This window comes from Ranitomeya variabilis, chromosome 6, assembly GCF_051348905.1.
Source record: "Ranitomeya variabilis isolate aRanVar5 chromosome 6, aRanVar5.hap1, whole genome shotgun sequence".
Lineage (NCBI taxonomy): Eukaryota > Metazoa > Chordata > Amphibia > Anura > Dendrobatidae > Ranitomeya > Ranitomeya variabilis.
In genome coordinates, this window is record NC_135237.1 from 165,639,832 (window position 1) to 165,661,028 (window position 21,197).

General features: G+C 43.4%; 2 protein-coding genes across 5 annotated transcripts in view; both read right to left on the reverse strand.

The window, feature by feature from the left end:
• The window catches only part of SUGCT (succinyl-CoA:glutarate-CoA transferase), a 1,711,098-nt gene that overhangs the window by 1,418,056 nt on the left and 271,845 nt on the right, over positions 1–21,197 (reverse strand). The gene's annotated exons all lie outside the window — the stretch shown is intronic.
• Positions 13,121–14,995, reverse strand: LOC143782079 (uncharacterized). The gene is made up of 5 exons (XM_077269190.1): positions 14,979–14,995; positions 14,802–14,870; positions 14,188–14,411; positions 13,794–13,953; positions 13,121–13,703 (listed from the first exon to the last, which is right to left on the reverse strand). Exons 1-5 carry the CDS (start codon positions 14,993–14,995, stop codon positions 13,121–13,123), a joined length of 1,053 nt encoding a protein of 350 aa, XP_077125305.1.

Here is a 21,197-nt window from a genome sequence, read left to right on the forward strand (position 1 = left end):
AATATCCCACTGAGGTCTGGAGTTGGAATGATGCTCAAAATCAAAGTGGAAAATGAAGTTACAGGCTGATCCAACTTTAGTAGAAATGCTTCAAGACAAGGAAATGATGCTCAGTAGTGTGTGTGGCCTCCACGTGCCTGTATGACCTCCCTACAACGCCTGGGCATGCTCCTGATGAGGCGGCGGATGGTCTCCTGAGGGATCTCCTCCCAGACCTAGACTAAAGCATCCGCCAACTCCTGGACAGTCTGTGGTGCAACGTGACATTGATGGATGGTGCGAGACATGATGTCCCAGATGTGTTCAAACGGATTCAGGTCTGGGGAACGGGAGGGCCAGTCCATCTGCCTTCATCTTGCAGGAACTGCTGACACATTCCAGCCACATGAGGTCAGGCATTGTCCTGCATTAGGAGGACCCCAGGGCCAACTGCACCATCATATGGTCTCACAAGGGGTCCGAGATCTCATCTCGGTACCTAATGGCAGTCAGGTTACCTCTGGTGAGCACATGGAGGGCTGTGCGGCCCTCCAAAGAAATGCCACCCCACACCATTACTGACCCACTGCCAAACCAGTCATGCTGAAGGATGTTGCAGGCAGCAGATCGCTCTCCACGGCGTCTCCAGACTCTGTCACGTCTGTCACATGTGCTCAGTGTGAACCTACTTTCATCTGTGAAGAGCACAGGGTGCCAGTGGCGAATTTGCAAATCCTGGTGTTCTGTGGAAAATGCCAAGCGTCCTTCACGATGTTGGGTTGTGAGCACAACCCCCATCTGTGGACGTCAGGCACTCAGACCATCCTCATGGAGTTGGTTTCTAATCATTTTTCCAGACACATGCACATTTGTGGCCTGCTGGAGGTCATTTTGCAGGGCTCTGGCAGTGCTCCTCCTGTTCCTCTTTGCACAAAGGCTGAGGTATCGGTCCTGCTGCTGGCCCCCCCTACGGCCCCCTCCACGTCTCCTCGTGTGCTGGCCTGTCTCCTGGTAGCGCCACCAGCCACTCTAGACACTACGCTGACAGACACAGACACAAATCCTCTGCGCTGTAAGCCTGAAATTTTGCTCTGGGACCTGTGGTTCCATGAGCCTTGTTTTTGTTTATAAAGGGGGGCTTACAGAGTTAGTCGGAGAGCTGGGCGGAACTGGCTAACCACACACCTCCCACCTATGGGGGTGGTTTCCGCTACATAATGTGACCTTGGTTTGGGTCACATAGCCGAGGTTGTAAGGTCCTGTACGAGGTGAGGCCTGTGTGTTGGAAGGTCCTATGAATGGACGAACTTTCTGAAGAGCACATGGTGAGGCCGCGTACCTAGAAAGTCGATGTGTTGGAAGGTCATGTGAGTGGACCAAATTCCTGAAAAGCACATGGAGAGACCGTGGACCTGGATGGTCCCTGTGTTGGAAGGTCCTGCTGGTGGACTGGATTCCTGAATAGCACAGGGAGAGACCATGTAGAGTCTGTGACGGCACTGTGTTGGGGAAGCTACAGACCTTCTGAGGGTCTGGACTGTCGGGAGTGCCCTTGTCCCAAATCATCAGATGAGATGGTGATCCCAGTAAGGCAGCTTCCCTAGAAGCCAGGACTGACAAAGAGTCAGCGTGTGGAGCAGGAGCTCCTGTAAGGTAACTCCAGACAAGGGGGTTATAGTAAGGGCAGACAAGTATCTGCCAGTGGAACAGACTGTTGGTTTGTTGTGTTCCGTGGAAGTTAATGAACTGGACAATAACTGGAGGAAGTGAGGTCCAGCATGTTTAGAGACTGCAAACTAATGAACTGAAGTGGTGTGTAAGAGACTTTGTCACAGCATACAGTCGCCAACGGAAACTGGACACAGGGAGGTCCAGCGTGTTTAGGGACTGTGATTTAAAGCTGTGTACTAAGAAGTCCTATGGACTGGTGTGAAGATAAGTAAGGTTCTGTAATGTATAACATGGCCTACAGTGGTTTATGAGTGCATAATAAACCGCATAGATTGTTTTGTGAGAAAAACGTGCCTGTGTGCCTTCATCCCGTTGCCAAGCGAATGTCCCCAACACATGCAGTAAGTGCTGCATTACTATAGATATACATATGTATTTTGAAGATTGTTTCCTTTGAAAACTATGCGAAAAAGAGACAAAGAATTGCTCAATGTCAAAACTCATGTTAAAATAGCATTGCATTCGGAAAGCAATCGCACTGCATTCGGATGTACATTGGATGCTAGGTGTTAAAAATCGGGTTGTACTTGCATGAAAAACACATGACACTTGTCCAATTTTGCAGGAACAAAATCACATCAATTTTAAAATCGCTAGTGTGTCTCTGGCCTAACAAAGCCTCTGCAGTAGTAAGGTGGGAATAATGAGAACACTTGTGCTGCAGACGAATGAAGATTGGACTGTATTGTCAACTGCCAGAGCTCGCCCCTAATAACACATATTACCAAAAGCACCAAGAGGAAGACATAGAAGCAAAAGATGTTAAAAGTATTTTTGAACGTTAGAAATAATTTTTACACTACTATAAAAAGTTTAATTTCATTATCACTCCTGCGATAACCCATTTAAAGGGAACTGATCTGTAATAATAGACATAATCAATTCAACCTTTCCTTACAAGGGTGTATATCATACATTCTTGCCTGGTGGCAAGTCAATATCTAAGGATGTATGTGATAACTTGTTTCCCGGCTAGTAAGTACCCTAGCTCAGCCTGGATCACAGATACAAGTGATTCTCCGCTTCAAAAAAATGAGATAGATAGATGGATAGATAGATAGATAGATAGATAGATAGATAGATAGATAGATAGATAGATAGATAGATAGATAGATAGATAGTGTTTCAAGAAAAGCAGCTGTTGAATTGGTGACGGTATACACAGATGTGTAACACCTGAATATATCTAAAGACCTTTTTATATAAGACATACAGTATATGTAGTATGTTGATATTATCTAAACCTGGATACTAAAGATGTTGAGCTAAAATAGAACCATATTGAACAGTGGAATGTCTTGAAGGATTAAACCACATGGGCTTACAATACTGACCAACTGAGTGTTTCTCAGTATGATATAAACTATAGGCATGCCAGTAGATCTGCAGCTAATAGGTATCCTCTTATACAACAACAGCCCACAAAAGGAAGCGGAATTTGGATGTTGTTATAATCACATAAAAAGGTTTATATTCTTTTGTTGTGGCTTTAAGAAAGTTTCTTGGAAACGTTCATATCCTTCCTATGTTTAATTAAATCCATGTTTTTTCAAATGAGCCTCAAGTTTCCTTAAATGTTAACACTTTCCCTTTGAGCTCCATTATGATATAAATAATGTTTAATAATACTATTTTGAGCTCCTGCAGAGAAGTCTATGACACTAGAAAGGAAAAGATAATGGGGATGCTGTTGAGAATCCCTTGAGGCCATAACTCAGAAAAGAGCCAGAATAATCCATGCTGCTATACAGTAACATAATGTAAAACATCATGACAGTGCATGTGTGAAAGAATGCCTACAATTCCAATGTAGAACGACAGTGCCAAAGTCATTAATATTTATTTTCTTGGTCGCTACATATGGGTATCACATTGCACATAATTCCAACTCCACAGAGGGTAATCAGTCAAGTCTTGTAGACCTTGAAAATACTAGTATGAGTAATGTGTGAAAGCTGTCACTCCGTAAATAAAAACATCTATTTGCCAAAACAGAATCAATGGCAGGAGTGGTTTCTAAGGCTGTGTGTTTGTAAAAAGCATTCATCCGAGACAGAACAGTCTCAGCAACAATTATGATGAGATATGACTAGAAATGACTCATATAATTAATTCTAATTGCCTTATAAAAGATCTTTAGTGTTTTCACATGTCTTTCTTATTCCCCCAATCACATGTATTAACTTATAACCTGCATTGTATATATATATATATATATATATATATATATATATATATATATATATATATATATATATACACTCACCGGCCACTTTATTAGGTACACCATGCTAGTAACGGGTTGGACCCCTTTTGCCTTCAGAACTGCCTCAATTCTTCGTGGCATAGATTCAACAAGGTGCTGGAAGCATTCCTCAGAGATTTTGGTCCATATTGACATGATGGCATCACACAGTTGCCGCAGATTTGTCGGCTGCACATCCCAAAGATGCTCCATACAAGGCAGGATGGATCCATGCTTTCATGTTGTTTACGCCAAATTCTGACCCTACCATCCGAATGTCGCAGCAGAAATCGAGACTCTTCAGACCAAGCAACGTTTTTCCAATCTTCTACTGTCCAATTTCGATGAGCTTGTACAAATTGTAGCCTCAGTTTCCTGTTCTTAGCTGAAAGGAGTGGTACCCGGTGTGGTCTTCTGCTGCTGTAGCCCATTTGCCTCAAAGTTCGACGCACTGTTCGTTCAGAGATGCTCTTAGGCCTACCTTGGTTGTAACGGGTGGCGATTTGAGTCATTGTTGCCTTTCTATCAGCTCGAACCAGTCTGCCCATTCTCCTCTGACCTCTGGCATCAACAAGGCATTTCCGCCCACAGAACTGCCGCTCACTGGATTTTTTTTCTTTTTCGGACCATTCTCTGTAAACCCTAGAGATGGTTGTGCGTGAAAATCCCAGTAGATCAGCAGTTTCTGAAATACTCAGACCAGCCCTTCTGGCACCAACAACCATGCCACGTTCAAAGGCACTCAAATCACCTTTCTTCCCCATACTGATGCTCGGTTTGAACTGCAGGAGATTGTCTTGACCATGTCTACATGCCTAAATGCACTGAGTTGCCGCCATGTGATTGGCTGATTAGAAATTAAGTGTTAACAAGAAGTTGGACAGGCGTACCTAATAAAGTGGCCGGTGAGTGTATATATATATCTCAAAGTGCCATAAAAATTCTGGGCTTAGAGTTTGTCTTATACATGAGCGTTAGGGGGCTGCCATGTGGGATGCTCCTGCTATGAGTCTTCTGGATACTCCCTTACTCACGCTTTCCATTCATGATACAAAGAATGATGGGTGAAATATTCTCTTCAACCAAATAAATGGACTGACCAAGGTCAAATGGACCATTTTCCTGTAAGTTCTTTCTTTACATATTCTTCACAAATCTATGTAATGAACACAATTCAATAAAGCACTATATAAGAATTATTGTGACGTCCTTAGTGATGTATTGGAAGGGGTAAGATTATCCTACTATATATACATAATATATTTAAAATTTGGTGAGCTCTGTTATACTCAATCTTGAAGTTTGAATGCTCAATGTTTGTGTTAATCCTGAAGTTTAAAAAAAAAACAATTGAACATTGAATCTTTGTATGGAGGACGGCAAGTTCCAGACTTACTATTTACTGACAGATCTGCTTATGATAAAAATTAACATATAACATTGTTATAATATTAATGTTATATAAAATCTCCCCATCCTTTAATCTGAGACAATCATGTTTGTGATAGCTATGTGCCTCAGTCAGTGACCTACTGAACTGTGACATCAATCTGTGAAAGGTCCTGGGAAGGATGAAGTGAACCTTCTCCTTCATACGTCAAAACTAGATATCATTACAATTTTGTCCATGGACAACATTTTGCATCAGACATGTTTTACAGTATGATTGTAATTGAAAATAGAAGCTGTATATGAAGAATATAATGTGGTAAAGGTATCATGTAGGAACTACAGACATTTCACTTACATCAACAAGATAAATATTTCCTTACGCCTTGGATACAAGCCCTTTAGCCTATCAGTATAGTTTTACTTTGTAAGAATAAACACATGAGATCACAAGGAAACATAAAATGAGATGTGAGAAGTGTCCTGCTCTTCTTCATTAATTCAAACCTTCGTAGTCTGGCAACAGATATGCTCTGGAATTTTGCTTTCATAGTGATCATGTGCTTTACATATTGAACCACGAAGTTTCTATATTTCTAGCCTATTTCTGGGCAGTCTTCAAAAGTCATATTACTTTCATTACTCTTGGTTGATGAGTTCTTACATACAATCAGTTTATATTTTTTTACCCTCAAGTCTGAGCTTTGACTTTGGAAACTATTTTAACCCCATACCAACATATGACGTAGAGTTACTTCATATGAAGGATCACAGACTTTGATGCGTGCTCAAGATTTGTATCAGCATCTTCCTTGACAGATGATGGTTGTGATTAGTGATGAGCAAATTTGTTCAGAAAACAATCACCAAACATAAATTCGGCATGAATCTGGCACATTCAGATTTGTGATCAGAAACACGAGCAAAATTTTATAATATAGAAAAAAATTGGTAACATTCGGTAAAAAATGCAGGGGAAATATCTGTGTTGTCACAAAAGTATTTTCAGCATTTTTGCAACGACAATGGTGATATATAGAACCACACTTTTACACAACCTTAGAAGAGTTTTCCCCAAGACAGTAGTGAAGCATACAGTGCGCATTGCAGTTCTAGACTTTCAGCGTCCGACACGTCAATTTGTGATGGCCAAAACATTAGCAGAAGGAGTAGTGGAAGTAGAAAAAGCAACTTCTGTGATTCTTTTTTTAAGACCAGCTCATGCACCAGCACAACAGAGTCCAAGTCTTACACATTGGGAATGAATGGAGAGGATGGTGCAGGAGTATCTAGAACTGAATATCAATACCATCAGGGAGGGTTTGGACCCTTTCACATTTTGGTCTTCCAAAATGGATGAGTGGCCTGAGCTTGCCTCACATATCTTGGAGGTTTTACCATGCTCTCGGCAGCTGTTGTGGAAGACCTGTCGGTCCCTACTATACTATTTATACTGTGGTGAAATGTATACCATTTTGGTGATGTCTGCTACAAATTTTTGTAAATGTGAACATTCCTGGTTGGGTGTCCGTCTGCTGGATTGGGTGTAGTTGAAGACCAGTCGGTCCCTATTATACTATTTCTACTCTGGTGAAATTGATGGCACTTTGTTGCTGTCTGCCACTCATTTTTGTAAATGTGTAGACTCCTGGTTGCGTCTATTTCATGTGTGTTGCCTGTACCACTAAGCCTCCGAAACCGTCAGTCCTCCACTTCATTGGAGTCCACTACCTGTGTTACTACTATCCTTAGATTTTTCTGACAATAATGGTCTACGAAACTGATATTTGTGCCACCTGAGTGTGGCTCAGCATGAAAGCAGGTTGTATGTGGTATCAGGGCTCCCAGTAGAGCAGGCCTACACCAATCCCTCACCCACCTCATCTTACTTTGATGTTCAGTTGAAAGCTGTAAATGCTGGCCTAGACCACGATACCTCATGCATGGCTGATTGCTGCAGTGCCATGCTACAATTTGTACTGTGAGTGAATTGAGGCCACTTTCCGTGTGTCTGTCACTCATTTAATGTGTTTTGGCAGCTTTTGCGGCCATTAGAATGTGTTGTGCATGGGTTTGTTTTTGCCTCTCATTGACTTGAATGGCATTCGGCAAATATAGCAAATTCGGTGATCGTAATACGAAGCAAACATTTAAATATTCGCTCATCTCTAGTTGTGATATTCAGCCATCATCTGCCTCTAACAACCACCCATGGAGCAAAGCTCCACCTGTGGCTGTTAACCTCTTAAATGGTGCTGTCAATCTCAGGGTTGTGGTATCATTCCACAATTGGCAAGGTTGCACATTATTCCATTATTCAACGTGCTTGTGACGTTAATGCAGAATGCCGATGGGTTGCTGTGATGGTAATGGGTCTGCTGAAAATCCCTGTGCTTGTCAATGCAGTTCTCCTTTGAATGTTAGTTTCCGGCTAGTGTTCATAGGAGACCATGATTCTTGCTATATACAGCAGTACAGTGATATTGCTGTATATAGAGCAAGTGATTGCTTGATAGCAGGTTTAAGTCCAACAAGGGAACTAACTGATACAAAGTAAAGTAAAAAAAAAAGTTTCAGAAATAAAAAAAGAAAATAAACATTCAAGTCATCTCCCTTTTGCTTCATCAAGAATAATTAAATAAAAACAATACACATACAGTGGCTTTAACAAGTATTCATACCCATGCAGTCTTTCACATTTTTTTCACATTACACCCACAAATGTATTTTTTTGGGATTTTGTATGATATATCAACACAAAGTAGCAAGTGTTTGTGGACTGTAAAGGAAATGATAAATGGTTTCTGAATTATTTTAGAAATATAAATCTGAAAGTTGTGACATGCATTAGTATTCAGCCCCTTGCAGTCTGATACCCTTAAATAAAATCCTGAGTAACCAATTGCCTCTAGAAGTCACATACAGTGGGGAAAATAAATAATTGATACACTGCCTATTTTGCAAGTTTTCCCATCTAGAATGGGGAGGTCTGTAATTTTTATCGTAGGTACGCTTCAACTGTGAGAGACAGAATCTAAAAATAAAAAACAGAAAATCACATTGTATGATTTTTAAATAATTAGTTGTATACTGCACAAATGTGGCTTTTATGGAAGAGTGGCAAGAAGAAAGCTGTTTTTAAAAGCAAGTCCTGTTTGCAGTTTGCAAAAAGCCATGTAGGGGACACAGTTAGCATGTGGAAGAAAGTGTTCTGGTCAGATGAGGCCAAGGTAGAACTTCACAAATGCTTGGTACTTTGTGTTAGTATATCGCATAAGATCCAAACAACATACATTTAAGTTTGTGGGCATGATGTGAAAAAAATGTGGAAAAGTTCATGGGTTATGAATGCCTTTTCAAGGCACTGTATGTGGTATTGTTCTACAGTATATGTAAAAGTCGTATCTATCAAAATATAAAATTAACACGATCAGTAAACGGAGCATTGAGAAAAAAAAATTTAAATACCAGAATTGCAGTTTTTCGCTGCATTATTGTAATACAGTTCAATAAGAGGCAATCAAAACATCAAACCTACTCCAAAATTGTGCAAAAAAAAAAACAACCCTCACACAGCCCCATTGACCAAAAAAAATCAAAAACACTTTGGGTCTCGGAAAATGGCGACACAACAAATATTGTTTTTTTTAACAAATTTAAGAAAAAAAATTCTAAAAAAAGCTATTCACGTTTGACATCTCCCTAGTCATGCTAGCTTGGAAAATCATATTGTCAGGTCATTTTACCGCATAGTAACATAGTAACATAGTAAGGCCGAAAAAAGACATTTATCCATCCAGTTCAGCCTATATTCCATCATAATAAATCCCCAGATCTACGTCCTTCTACAGAACCTAATAACTGTAAGATACAATATTGTTCTGCTCCAGGAAGACATCCAGGCCTCTCTTGAACCGCTCGACTGAGTTTGCCATCACCACCTCCTCAGGCAAGCAATTCCAGATTCTCACTGCCCTAACAGTAAAGAATCCTCTTCTATGTTGGTGGAAAAACCTTCTCTCCTCCAGACGCAAAGAATTCCCCCTTGTGCCCGTCACCTTTCTTGGTATAAACAGATCCTCAGCGAGATATTTGTATTGTCCCCATATATACTTATACATGGTTATTAGATCGCCCCTCAGTCGTCTTTTTTCTAGACTAAATAATCCTAATTTCGCTAATCTATCTGGGTATTGTAGTTCTCCCATCCCCTTTATTAATTTTGTTGCCCTCCTTTGTACTCTCTCTAGTTCCATTATATCCTTCCTGAGCACCGGTGCCCAAAACTGGACACAGTACTCCATGTGCAGTCTAACTAGGGATTTGTTCAGAGGCAGTATAATGCTCTCATCATGTTTATCCAGACCTCTTTTAATGCACCCCATGATCCTGTTTGCCTTGGCAGCTGCTGCCTGGCACTGGCTGCTCCAGGTAAGTTTATCATTAACTAGGATCCCCAAGTCCTTCTCCCTGTCAGATTTACCCAGTGGTTTCCCGTTCAGTGTGTAATGGTGAGATTGATTCCTTCTTCCCATGTGTATAACCTTACATTTATCATTGTTAAACCTCATCTGCCACCTTTCAGCCCAAGTTTCCAACTTATCCAGATCCATCTGTAGCAAAATACTATCTTCTCTTGTATTAACTGCTTTACATAATTTTGTATCATCTGCAAATATCAATATTTTACTGTGTAAACCTTCTACCAGATCATTAATGAATATGTTGAAGAGAACAGGTCCCAATACCGACCCCTGCGGTACCCCACTGGTCACAGCGACCCAGTTAGAGACTATACCATTTATAACCACCCTCTGCTTTCTATCACTAAGCCAGTTACTAACCCATTTACACACATTTTCCCCCAGACCCAGCATTCTCATTTTGTGTACCAACCACTTGTGCGGCACGGTATCAAATGCTTTGGAAAAATCGAGATATACCACGTCCAATGACTCACCGTGGTCCAGCCTATAGCTTAAATCTTCATAAAAACTGATTAGATTGGTTTGACAGGAGCGATTTCTCATAAACCCATGCTGACATGGAGTTAAACAGTTATTCTCATTGAGATAATCCAGAATAACATCCTTCAGAAACCCTTCAAATATTTTACCAACAGTAGAGGTTAGACTTACTGGCCTATAATTTCCAGGTTCACTTTTAGAGCCCTTTTTGAATATTGGCACCACATTTGCTATGCGCCAGTCCTGCGGAACAGACCCCGTCACTATAGAGTCCCTAAAAATAAGAAATAATGGTTCATCTATTACATTACTTAGTTCTCTTAGTACTCGTGGGTGTATGCCATCCGGACCCGGAGATTTATCTATTTTAATCTTATTTAGCCGGTTTCGTGAACATGGTAAATAAAACAGCCGGCATATATATCGGATGCAATGTATGAATCTGAACCTAGCCTCAGTTGCATCTTTATTTTTCCCCTCTTCATTATTCACAATCAGTCCAATACACAGTGGTATCATTGTGTGAGACCATACAATAATTAGCAAAAGTTATAAATCGCCCCTCATTCAGACTAGCTGGATGTCTCATATTTTTATGGGATGCAACTTCAGCTAAAGTTGACAGGGAAGAGGACAGGGAGCACAAGCTGAAGCTGTGTTAGGCTAGGTTCACATTGCGTCAAGTACATGGCGTTAAACGGATGCGTTAAACGCATGTACAGAAAAGGAGCAAAAAATATGTGAAATTCGTCGTCACGGTAACGCTAGCGTTAACGCATGTGATCGCGTTTTTTCATTTTGATGTCCGTTTACGAAGTATCCGTTTGTCTGCGTTTGTCACTGTCAATAAAGTTTTTTTTTTTTGTTTTTGTTTTTTTCCCCTTTTGTCATTGTCGGGTGTGGGCACAGACTCATTCTCCATTTTGAAAGCATTGAGTGAACTTCTGCTAGCAAGATGTTTGTGTCTGAGCTCGTCAGATTTCGCTTGATGCGGTTGCGACTTCGTCAGAGAAAGCGCAGTTCGCAAAGGAGATATTGGATCCACGAAGTGAATTTCTTGCGGAGTACATATGGTGCCTTTCACACCCTGTATGTGCAGCTTCGTGATCACCCCTCCAAATTCCAACGCTATCTAAGGATGTCCATTGAGACCTTTGATGTTCTGCTCTCGCATGTTAAGGATGAGATACATCATCATCGCAGCACTTTTCGTGAAAGCATCAGTGCGGAGCAACGTCTAGTAGTGACTGTGAGGTAATTATACATTTTTTTTAGCATTCTATTGACAAAGACTAGATCTCGGTATCGTGTGGCCTAATGTTCATTTAGCAATTGTATATTCTATTGTAACTAGCCTTTAGATGATCACTAAAAATCCTAATTTTTTAGCATTCTATTGACAAAGACTAGATCTCGGTATCGTGTGGCCTAATGTTCATTTAGCAATTGTATATTCTATTGTAACTAGCCTTTAGATGATCACTAAAAATCCTAATTTTTTATTTTTTTTTTTTTTTTGAATGTCGACAGATATCTGGCTACCGGAGAAACTTTTGCATCACTGCATTATCAGTTTAGACTTGGGAAGTCAACAATTTGCCAACTGGTTCGGGAGACTTGTGATGCCATTTGGACTAACTTGCAACCACTTGTGCTACCAACACCAACATCAGAAATGTGGCTAGCGATTTCCCAACAGTTTGAGGATGTGGCTAATTTCCCCAATTGTATTGGTGCCGTGGACGGAAAGCACATACGGATTCAGAAACCTGCGCATAGTGGTTCCCTGTACTATAACTATAAGAAATACTTTTCTATAGTATTGATGGCTATTGCGGATGCCAGGTACCGTTTTGTTGCTGTGGATATTGGTGCTTATGGCCGGACTAACGATTCCAGAGTATTCAGAGACTCCAACATGGGCCGATGTTTGTACAGCCAAAGTTTAAACATACCCTCATCACGACCTCTTCCGGGGACCGAAGGCCCAAGTTTGCCCTGTGTTTTAGTTGGTGACGAGGCCTTCCAACTAGGACAAAATCTCCTCAAGCCCTACTCAAGCCGTAGTCTAGACTCCAGCAGGCGCATTTTTAATTATCGCTTGAGCCGGGCTAGACGTTATGTGGAGTGTGCCTTTGGGATTTTGACATTAAAATGGCGGATTTTACTAACCTGCATGCAACTGCAACCAGAAAATGTGGACCGGGTTGTGAAGGCGTGCATCTGTCTGCATAATTTTGTGGCGAGACATGAAACCCAGGTGGTAGACCCTGATGATTGTGAGTCGAACCTCAGTAGCATTGAATCGAATGCAGTTCGGTCAACAGCACAAATAATGAGGATTCGTGATCAATTTGCACACTACTTCACACATGAAGGCCATGTTCCATGGCAAGACAGATACGTGTGAAAATATTGTAAAGTCTTCCTGATGTCGTGTAAAAAGTTATGTTGTTAACCTGATGTCGTGTAAAAAGTTACCCTGATGTCGTGTAAAAAGTGACATAGTGTAAAAAGTTACCGTGTAAAAAGTTTTTTAACCTGATGTCGTGTAAAAAATTACCTTATGTCGTGTATAAAGTTGTGTTGTGTTAAAAGTTAAAGTCATCCAAGATTCTTAAATTTGAAACAGTTTACAAAATGTTTATGGGTTTTTCCACCAAACTTTTGGTACACAGGTTTAACATATGATATCCCATAGGGATGAAAAAAAAGGAAAATAGAAATTCACAACAAAAAACATAACAAAAAAAAAAAAAGGGAAACTTGCAACGTGGTAATTGCACCTGGCTGGGGACACTGAACTGTACTAAAGACTTTGGTACTGCACGGGCGTATTGTCTGCCCAACTATATGATGGACTGCTACATTGTCTATGAGGTTCCACGCTCGTTTCACCCCGGCCTCTATATTGAGGGTTGTAGGCCGGCAAGTCCATTCTTCTAGTTCCCGATGGAGCGGGTTCTTGTGGGCCCACAAATTCCTCTAGAAGCTCGTTCAGTCTTTGTCTAAACATAAAGTTTCTATGTGCCGGGATATTTTGTGCAACAGGCACATAGGATAAGAAAAGTAGCTTCCACTCATTTGCAGAGTATACAGACTTGCGTGCTTGCAGCTCGGTAATTTCGCGCCTCAGGTCTTTCAGCTCACTGCGACACATGTCCTCTACCCGTTGGAGTCCATCCACGATAATTGCATCAGCTTCATCTTTTTGTGTTGCTCGCTTGCGTCCACGCTGTGATTGCAACCGGGCACTCACACCTGCAGCAACAGTGCTTCTGTCCGCAGATCGTGGCTCGCTGATGCCAGACACATCTTCAGGTTGCGTTGGTTCCACTGGAGAAGGCTCCAGTTCCTCTGTCGGTCTAGGAGCAGCGGTACTGCATATCGTGCTGTAACCCCAAAAAAAAAAATAATATAAATAAAGAAAATTAGTTTCCTTTAAACAATTTTGTCTCACACACAGACGTATTTGTACTTACGAGCGCTGAGACAATGTTTTTTGAAGAAAGAGCAGTTGGTCGTAATGCACATACGGGGTCACCCGTTTACCACTGGATCCGCTTGGTGCATTGTGATTGTTCCGGTAGTCACGGACAAAGCGATCGCGGATGGACTTCCAACGGGTATGGACAGCATCGGCTTTAAATTTAAAAAAAAAAATATACATAAAAATAGTAGACAGATAGTTTGAAGATATAGGAAACATTTTTCATAGTTTGCTAGGATAGTTGATATATAAATAGTAGATAGATAGTTAAGAAATAGTTTTTAGAAATAGTGTATAGATAGAGATAGACAACAAGTGGATAGGTTGATAGGATAGATTTTTTTTTTTTTGTTTACATTTTCCGATGTTACGTCACCAATATTTACCAATTTTTTTCTTTGAGGTTGTAGACTTCTCCATGTATCGGGGATCAAAGTGACAGATTATTTGATCCCACAACTTCCGGTTCTTCACGATGTCATGGTGGGAGCTGTCGCTCTGGTCCCATATGGAGGGGTTGGCTTCCACAAGGTTGATCAGTGTCTCGTTGTGGATAGTCAATGGCTCTTCGTCAACGACAATCCTTTTTTTTTTTGGCCGCTGACTTGGACTAGGTAAACACAAAAAGTTAGGTTGATAGTTTCAATTTCACTGGATGGTCATATTCATATATACAGAGATAGATAGATACATAGATATAGCAATAGATAGATACATAGATATAGATAGATATAGATAGATATATAGATACATAGATAAAGATAGATAGATACATAGATATAGCTAGATACATAGATAGATAGATAGATACATAGATATTGATAGATAGATAAATAGATAGATAAATAGATAGATACATGGATATAGATATATACATATATATAGATTGACAAATAGATGGAGCGATAGATAGTTGATATTTTATAGGTATAGTAGATAGAAATTGAATAGATAGATTGTTGATAAATATTGGATAGAATATTTATAATTTGATATTTACCACTGGCAGTTGTGGCGACGACAGACGGCTAGGGACCTTCTTTCTTTTGTGTCCTCCGTGTTGCACCACCTATTGTGTATGTAAAATGTAAAAAAAAACATTTTAACATTAAATTATGTTAACATTCATTGGATCAATAAATTTGTGCCTGAAAAATTCAACATGTGTGCTATGTACCTTTGTGTTTTTAGCATGCTTTTTGGGGGGTGGTCTAGCAGCCTCGGGCTCAGAAGACTCCTATTCACAATAAAACAATAAACAGGATTGTTATGCCTAGCTCAATACAATGGAGTTTCACACAACATTATAGTGGTTTTTTAAAGTGCAAGCCTACCGACTGTGACGAAAAAATCGCAGACACGCTGCTGCTGCTGCTGACATCTGTATCCGACATCTGTGTGCAACAAAGCAACATGTTTAGTACACACACATCCGACGGACATTACAGACTCCCATGATGTATACTGAGATATATATATATAGAAATGTACTTACATTTCAGGAGAGCTATTGCAACACTCTGTCACGTGCAGTAGTCCTAATGTGTGGGTGGTATATTCCTCCTTTAATGGCCGAAATCACATTTCCTGTCACATGACACATGTGACCACCCTCAAACGCTATTAAAACGTGTGGTCCTATTTGGAAATTTTTCATGATTTGCGTCTGACTGCTTTTGCCATAGCCTTCTATGGCAGAATGAACGCTTCCGTTAGTAGTGCGTTAGCTTGACCGGACCCGAGAACGCTGCAAGCCGCGTTGAAGGTCCGTCAGAAAAAAAACGCTATGTGACAAACGCATACCAATTTAGGGATGCATCACGATAAGTTAGACAATGCAAGTCTATGGGCGCGTTAGTAAGTGCGTTACATTGCGTTTTTACTACTTAAAAACGAGTCCGTTAGACGGACACACCTAGCGCAATGTGAACCCAGCCTTACACAGGATGCAACGAAATTCTGCAGTATGAAGCTGCATCAGAGGATACAATGATAATCTGCAGAATATATAAGAGGACAGCAGTTCTATGTCACTAATCTAACACTGTCTTCCATTAGATAGAAGCAAGAGCAATGTGGTGAGACTCTGGCATCATCAGATATATTGTCTGCATTAAGGAGAACCATATGAGAGGGAAAGAAGAAATCATGATGATAAACAATCCAGAAGTAGAACATCAATTAACACAGGAATACACAAAAACATCGACATTATTTTTTACTAACAGTCCATGCCACACTATTCAGGCAAATAGAAAATTGCAAGAGTCTAATAGCAATCCTCACTGACCATAACCATATTGCTAACTAACAAAAAGGGATTATAGTCTAACTGATGCTTTGCCAAAATGGTTAACTGAAAACAGTGTAGCCAATATCCTAAATATATACCAAATGGCTCCTCAACAGCAAGATGGCATGACTTACTAACTCTACTATATCACAGGTATTTTTAACAATCAGCAGATGTACACAGCAAGGTGTCCTTAAAATCTCCAGGATTAGTCATGATTAGTGTTGAGCGATACTTTCCGATATCGGAAAGTATCGGTATCGGAAAGTATCGGCCGATACCGTCACAGTATCGGAATCCAATCCGATACCGATACCCGATCCCAATGCAAGTCAATGGGACGAAAATATCGGAATTAAAATAAACCCTTTATACACTTGTAGGTTCATTCTACATGAAGGAAAACAACTAAGAATATTGTAGGATGTATTGGGGGACGTGGCGGAGATATTAAAGGGACAGAGGTTTAGCCCAATGTAATAGAATAGCAGGATTTTTTATTTTTTTTTATGAAGTTCGGCGTTAGAAAGAATTTGACTATGTTTTTTTTTTTTTTTTTATGTCAGATATTGATGTTTCACTACTTCCACGCCCTTCACCTTCTTTTTTACTTCTCCCACGCTTTCTTCTTAATTATCCTCATCATCAGCTTCTTTGACATCAACTTCTTCACCTTATTCATCTTCTTCTTCATCTTCTACCTATTATTTTTTGGGTTACATTGTTCATATTCTTTTTATTTTACTATTATCTTCATCATATTCAACTTCTTCATCATATTCTTATTTGTGACAGGCATTCCCGTAGTTGTTATCTATAAAAGTTTGAAGATTACACCTTCCGTTCTGCCTGTCACAAAACAGTTACATTTGTCCGCGTTCAGTTTGGCCTGCAGCATCAGGCTTTATCCAGGGGCACCACGAGGAGGAACGGACTCACCCCCATACACTGCTTAGTCTTCTTCTGCTTATAATTTACATAATATTTTTTGCTCTGATATTTTGTGTTATGCTTAATGTCCTTCTGCTCTTTGTTCTGCAGCCTCTTGTTCTTCTGCTTCTCGGTCTTCCAGGTCGTCGTCGTCTCCAGGGTCGTCGTCTCCGGGGTCGTCGTCATCGGGGTGGTCTTCAGGGTCGTCGTCTCCGGGGTCGTCGTCATCGGGGTGGTCTTCGGGGTCATCGTCTCCAGGGTCGTCGTCATCACGGTGGTTGTCGTCTCTGGTGTCGTCGTCATCTTAGGGGTGGTCTTCTGGGTCATTGTGTTTAGTCTCTTGAACTTGGAAATGTAGCAGAAGGTACAAGAAGGCTGAGAAAATGCCGAGAACCAGCTGATGGAACTGGAACTCGGATGGCTACCCGAAGGTCCAAGAGCCAATGGAACTACCGAGGACCAGCTGACGTTACTGGAACCCGGTTACTAAGCAGGAGGTACCTGTGCTGAAAGCACTACCAAGGACCACCAGACGTTGGTGGAACTCGGATACCCAGAGGGAGGCACCTAAGCCAAAGGCTCTGCCCGGAACCAGCTGACGGTACTGGAACCAGGATGGGGAGCAGAAGGTACAAGAGCAAAAGACACTGCCGAGAACCAGCTGACGGTGCTGGAACCCGGATGGGTAGCCGAAGGTCCAAGAGCCAATGGAACTACCGAGGACCAGCTGACGTTACTGGAACCCGGTTACTAAGCAGGAGGTACCCGTGCCTGAAAGCACTACCAAGGACCACCTGACGTTGGTGGAACTCGGATACCAAAGGGAGGCACCTAAGCCAAAGGCTCTGCCCGGAACCAGCTGACGGTACTGGAACCAGGATGGGGAGCAGAAGGTACAAGAGCAAGTGTCTGCGTGGCTTTTGCAGGACACGATGCCGGCTGCACAGCAGGGGAACAGCTGGCGGTGCTGGACCCCACTGACACATTGGCGAGGTGTTTTTCTCTGTGCAGCTAGCACATCTGGGCCCCAACTGGCGGTTTGTTAGAGCCCAGGGTCAGCAGGAGGAGGAGCAGGAGGAGGAGGAGCAGGGGGAGGGGAGTGTAGGCCGAAGCCTGCACTGGCGGCAGCTTTGGGTCTGTTGTGTCTGCGTGGCTTTTGCAGGACACGTTGCCGGCTACACAGCAGGGGAACAGCTGGCGGTGCTGGACCCCACTGACACATTGGCGAGGTGTTTGGCTCTGTGCAGCCAGCACTTCCGGACAGCAACGATCGGTGTTGGAGCCCGGGCTCTGCAGGGGGAGCAGAGTGTAGGCCGAAGCCTACTTGAACCGATTTCAAAGGTCACCTTTAACCCCCCCTCAGGGGTTAGAAAGTAGAAGAGCCACAGCTTATGCAGCAGTAGTGCTGCACAAGTCAAAGGTTGCTCTTTTAATTTTTCTCCTTGCACACGCTGAATGAAACACGTATAACATTTAGCCCTTTATACAGTCAAACTGTGTTGGAGGCGCGAGTTCCCTTTGTAATGAGACACAGCACAGATGTCAAGAATCCCACCTTGGTGCTGGGTGCAGCCTCCCGAGCGTTGTTATTTGCTGTACAGGAGTCTGCGCTGTCGTGTTATCCCCTGGCCTAGCGCCGTTAGCGCTGCCCATCTTCTGGCATCATGTAATGTCGGCCGGTGCGGTTCGCGATGACCATGAATCCCAGCCCCGCAGTGTCTTAACATTGTTAAAACACTGCGGGGCTGGGATTCAGGGCCTGGCGCAGCACATATGTTGGCCTCTCACACTCGGGTCCTTACACCCGCTTCAGACTGTGCGGCGTCATCTGATCCCTTATCGCATGCCACGGCCATGAAGCCGCACAGTCCGAAGAAGGCGGAAGGAGAGGAGGGACAGGCGAACTGATGCACTGATCCTGCCCATGAATCACACCCTCGCAGTCCCAATAAATAAGACACCGAGGGGCGTTGTGTGGGTCAGGGCGGCCGCAGAGGCGCAGCCAGCCAAACAATGATGCCAGAAGACGGGCAGCGCTACCAAGGGGGTTGCAGCGTGTCATTACAAAGGAAAGTCACACCACCGGGACGGTTAAATGGTCACACAGAGGACACATTTCAGACGTGTTTTCAGTTCCACATGTGCGAGGAGAATACGTTTCTGAGCCACCTTGCACACATGCAGCATTACCGCTGTACAAGGTGGCTGGATAACGTAAAAACGCCTGGGGGAGGGGGGACAGGTTCCCTTCAATTTCAGTTCTTGTGTCTGCGTGGCTTTTGCAGGACACGTTGCCGGCTGCACAGCAGGGGAACAGCTGGCGGTGCTGGACCCCACTGACACATTGGCTGGTGTTTTTCTCTGTGCAGCTAGCACATCTGGGCCCCAACTGGCGGTGTGTTAGAGCCCAGGGACAGCAGGAGGAGGAGCAGGAGGAGGAGGAGCAGGGGGAGGGGAGTGTAGGCCGAAGCCTGCACTGGCGGCAGCTTTGGGTCTGTTGTGTCTGCGTGGCTTTTGCAGGACACGTTGCCGGCTACACAGCAGGGGAACAGCTGGCGGTGCTGGACCCCACTGACACATTGGCGAGGTGTTTGGCTCTGTGCAGCCAGCACTTCCGGACAGCAACTAGCGTTGTTGGAGCCCGGGCTCTGCAGGTGGAGCAGAGTGTAGGCCGAAGCCTAATTGAACCGATTTCAAAAGTCACCTTTAACCCCCCCTCAGGGGTTACAAAGTAGAAGAGCCACAGCTTATGCAGCAGCAGTGCTGCGCAAGTCAAAGGTTGCTCTTGTAATTTTTCTCCTTGCACACGCTGAATGGAACACGTATAACATTCAGCCCTTTATACAGTCAAACTGTGTAATGGAGGCGAGAGTTCCCTTTGTAATGAGACGCAGCACAGGTGTCAAGAATCCCACCTTGGTGCTGGGTGCAGCCTCCCGAGCGTTGTTATTTGCTGTACAGGAGTCTGCGCTGTCGTGTTATCCCCTGGCCTAGCGCCGTTAGCGCTGCCCATCTTCTGGCATCATGTAATGTCGGCCGGTGCGGTTCGCGATGACCATGAATCCCAGCCCCGCAGTGTCTTAACATTGTTAAAACACTGCGGGGCTGGGATTCAGGGCCTGGCGCAGCACATATGTTGGCCTCTCACACTCGGGTCCTTACACCCGCTTCAGACTGTGCGGCGTCATCTGATCCCTTATCGCATGCCACGGCCATGAAGCCGCACAGTCCGAAGAAGGCGGAAGGAGAGGAGGGACAGGCAAACTGATGCACTGATCCTGCCCATGAATCACACCCTCGCAGTCCCAATAAATAAGACACCGAGGGGCGTTGTGTGGGTCAGGGCGGCCGCAGAGGCGCAGCCAGCCAAACAATGATGCCAGAAGACGGGCAGCGCTACCAAGGGGGTTGCAGCGTGTCATTACAAAGGAAAGTCACACCACCGGGACGGTTAAATGGTCACACAGAGGACACATTTCAGACGTGTTTTCAGTTCCACATGTGCGAGGAGAATACGTTTCTGAGCCACCTTGCACACATGCAGCATTACCGCTGTACAAGGTGGCTGGATAACGTAAAAACGCCTGGGGGAGGGGGGACAGGTTCCCTTCAATTTCAGTTCTTGTGTCTGCGTGGCTTTTGCAGGACACGTTGCCGGCTGCACAGCAGGGGAACAGCTGGCGGTGCTGGACCCCACTGACACATTGGCTGGTGTTTTTCTCTGTGCAGCTAGCACATCTGGGCCCCAACTGGCGGTGTGTTAGAGCCCAGGGACAGCAGGAGGAGGAGCAGGAGGAGGAGGAGCAGGGGGAGGGGAGTGTAGGCCGAAGCCTGCACTGGCGGCAGCTTTGGGTCTGTTGTGTCTGCGTGGCTTTTGCAGGACACGTTGCCGGCTACACAGCAGGGGAACAGCTGGCGGTGCTGGACCCCACTGACACATTGGCGAGGTGTTTGGCTCTGTGCAGCCAGCACTTCCGGACAGCAACTAGCGTTGTTGGAGCCCGGGCTCTGCAGGTGGAGCAGAGTGTAGGCCGAAGCCTAATTGAACCGATTTCAAAAGTCACCTTTAACCCCCCCTCAGGGGTTACAAAGTAGAAGAGCCACAGCTTATGCAGCAGCAGTGCTGCGCAAGTCAAAGGTTGCTCTTGTAATTTTTCTCCTTGCACACGCTGA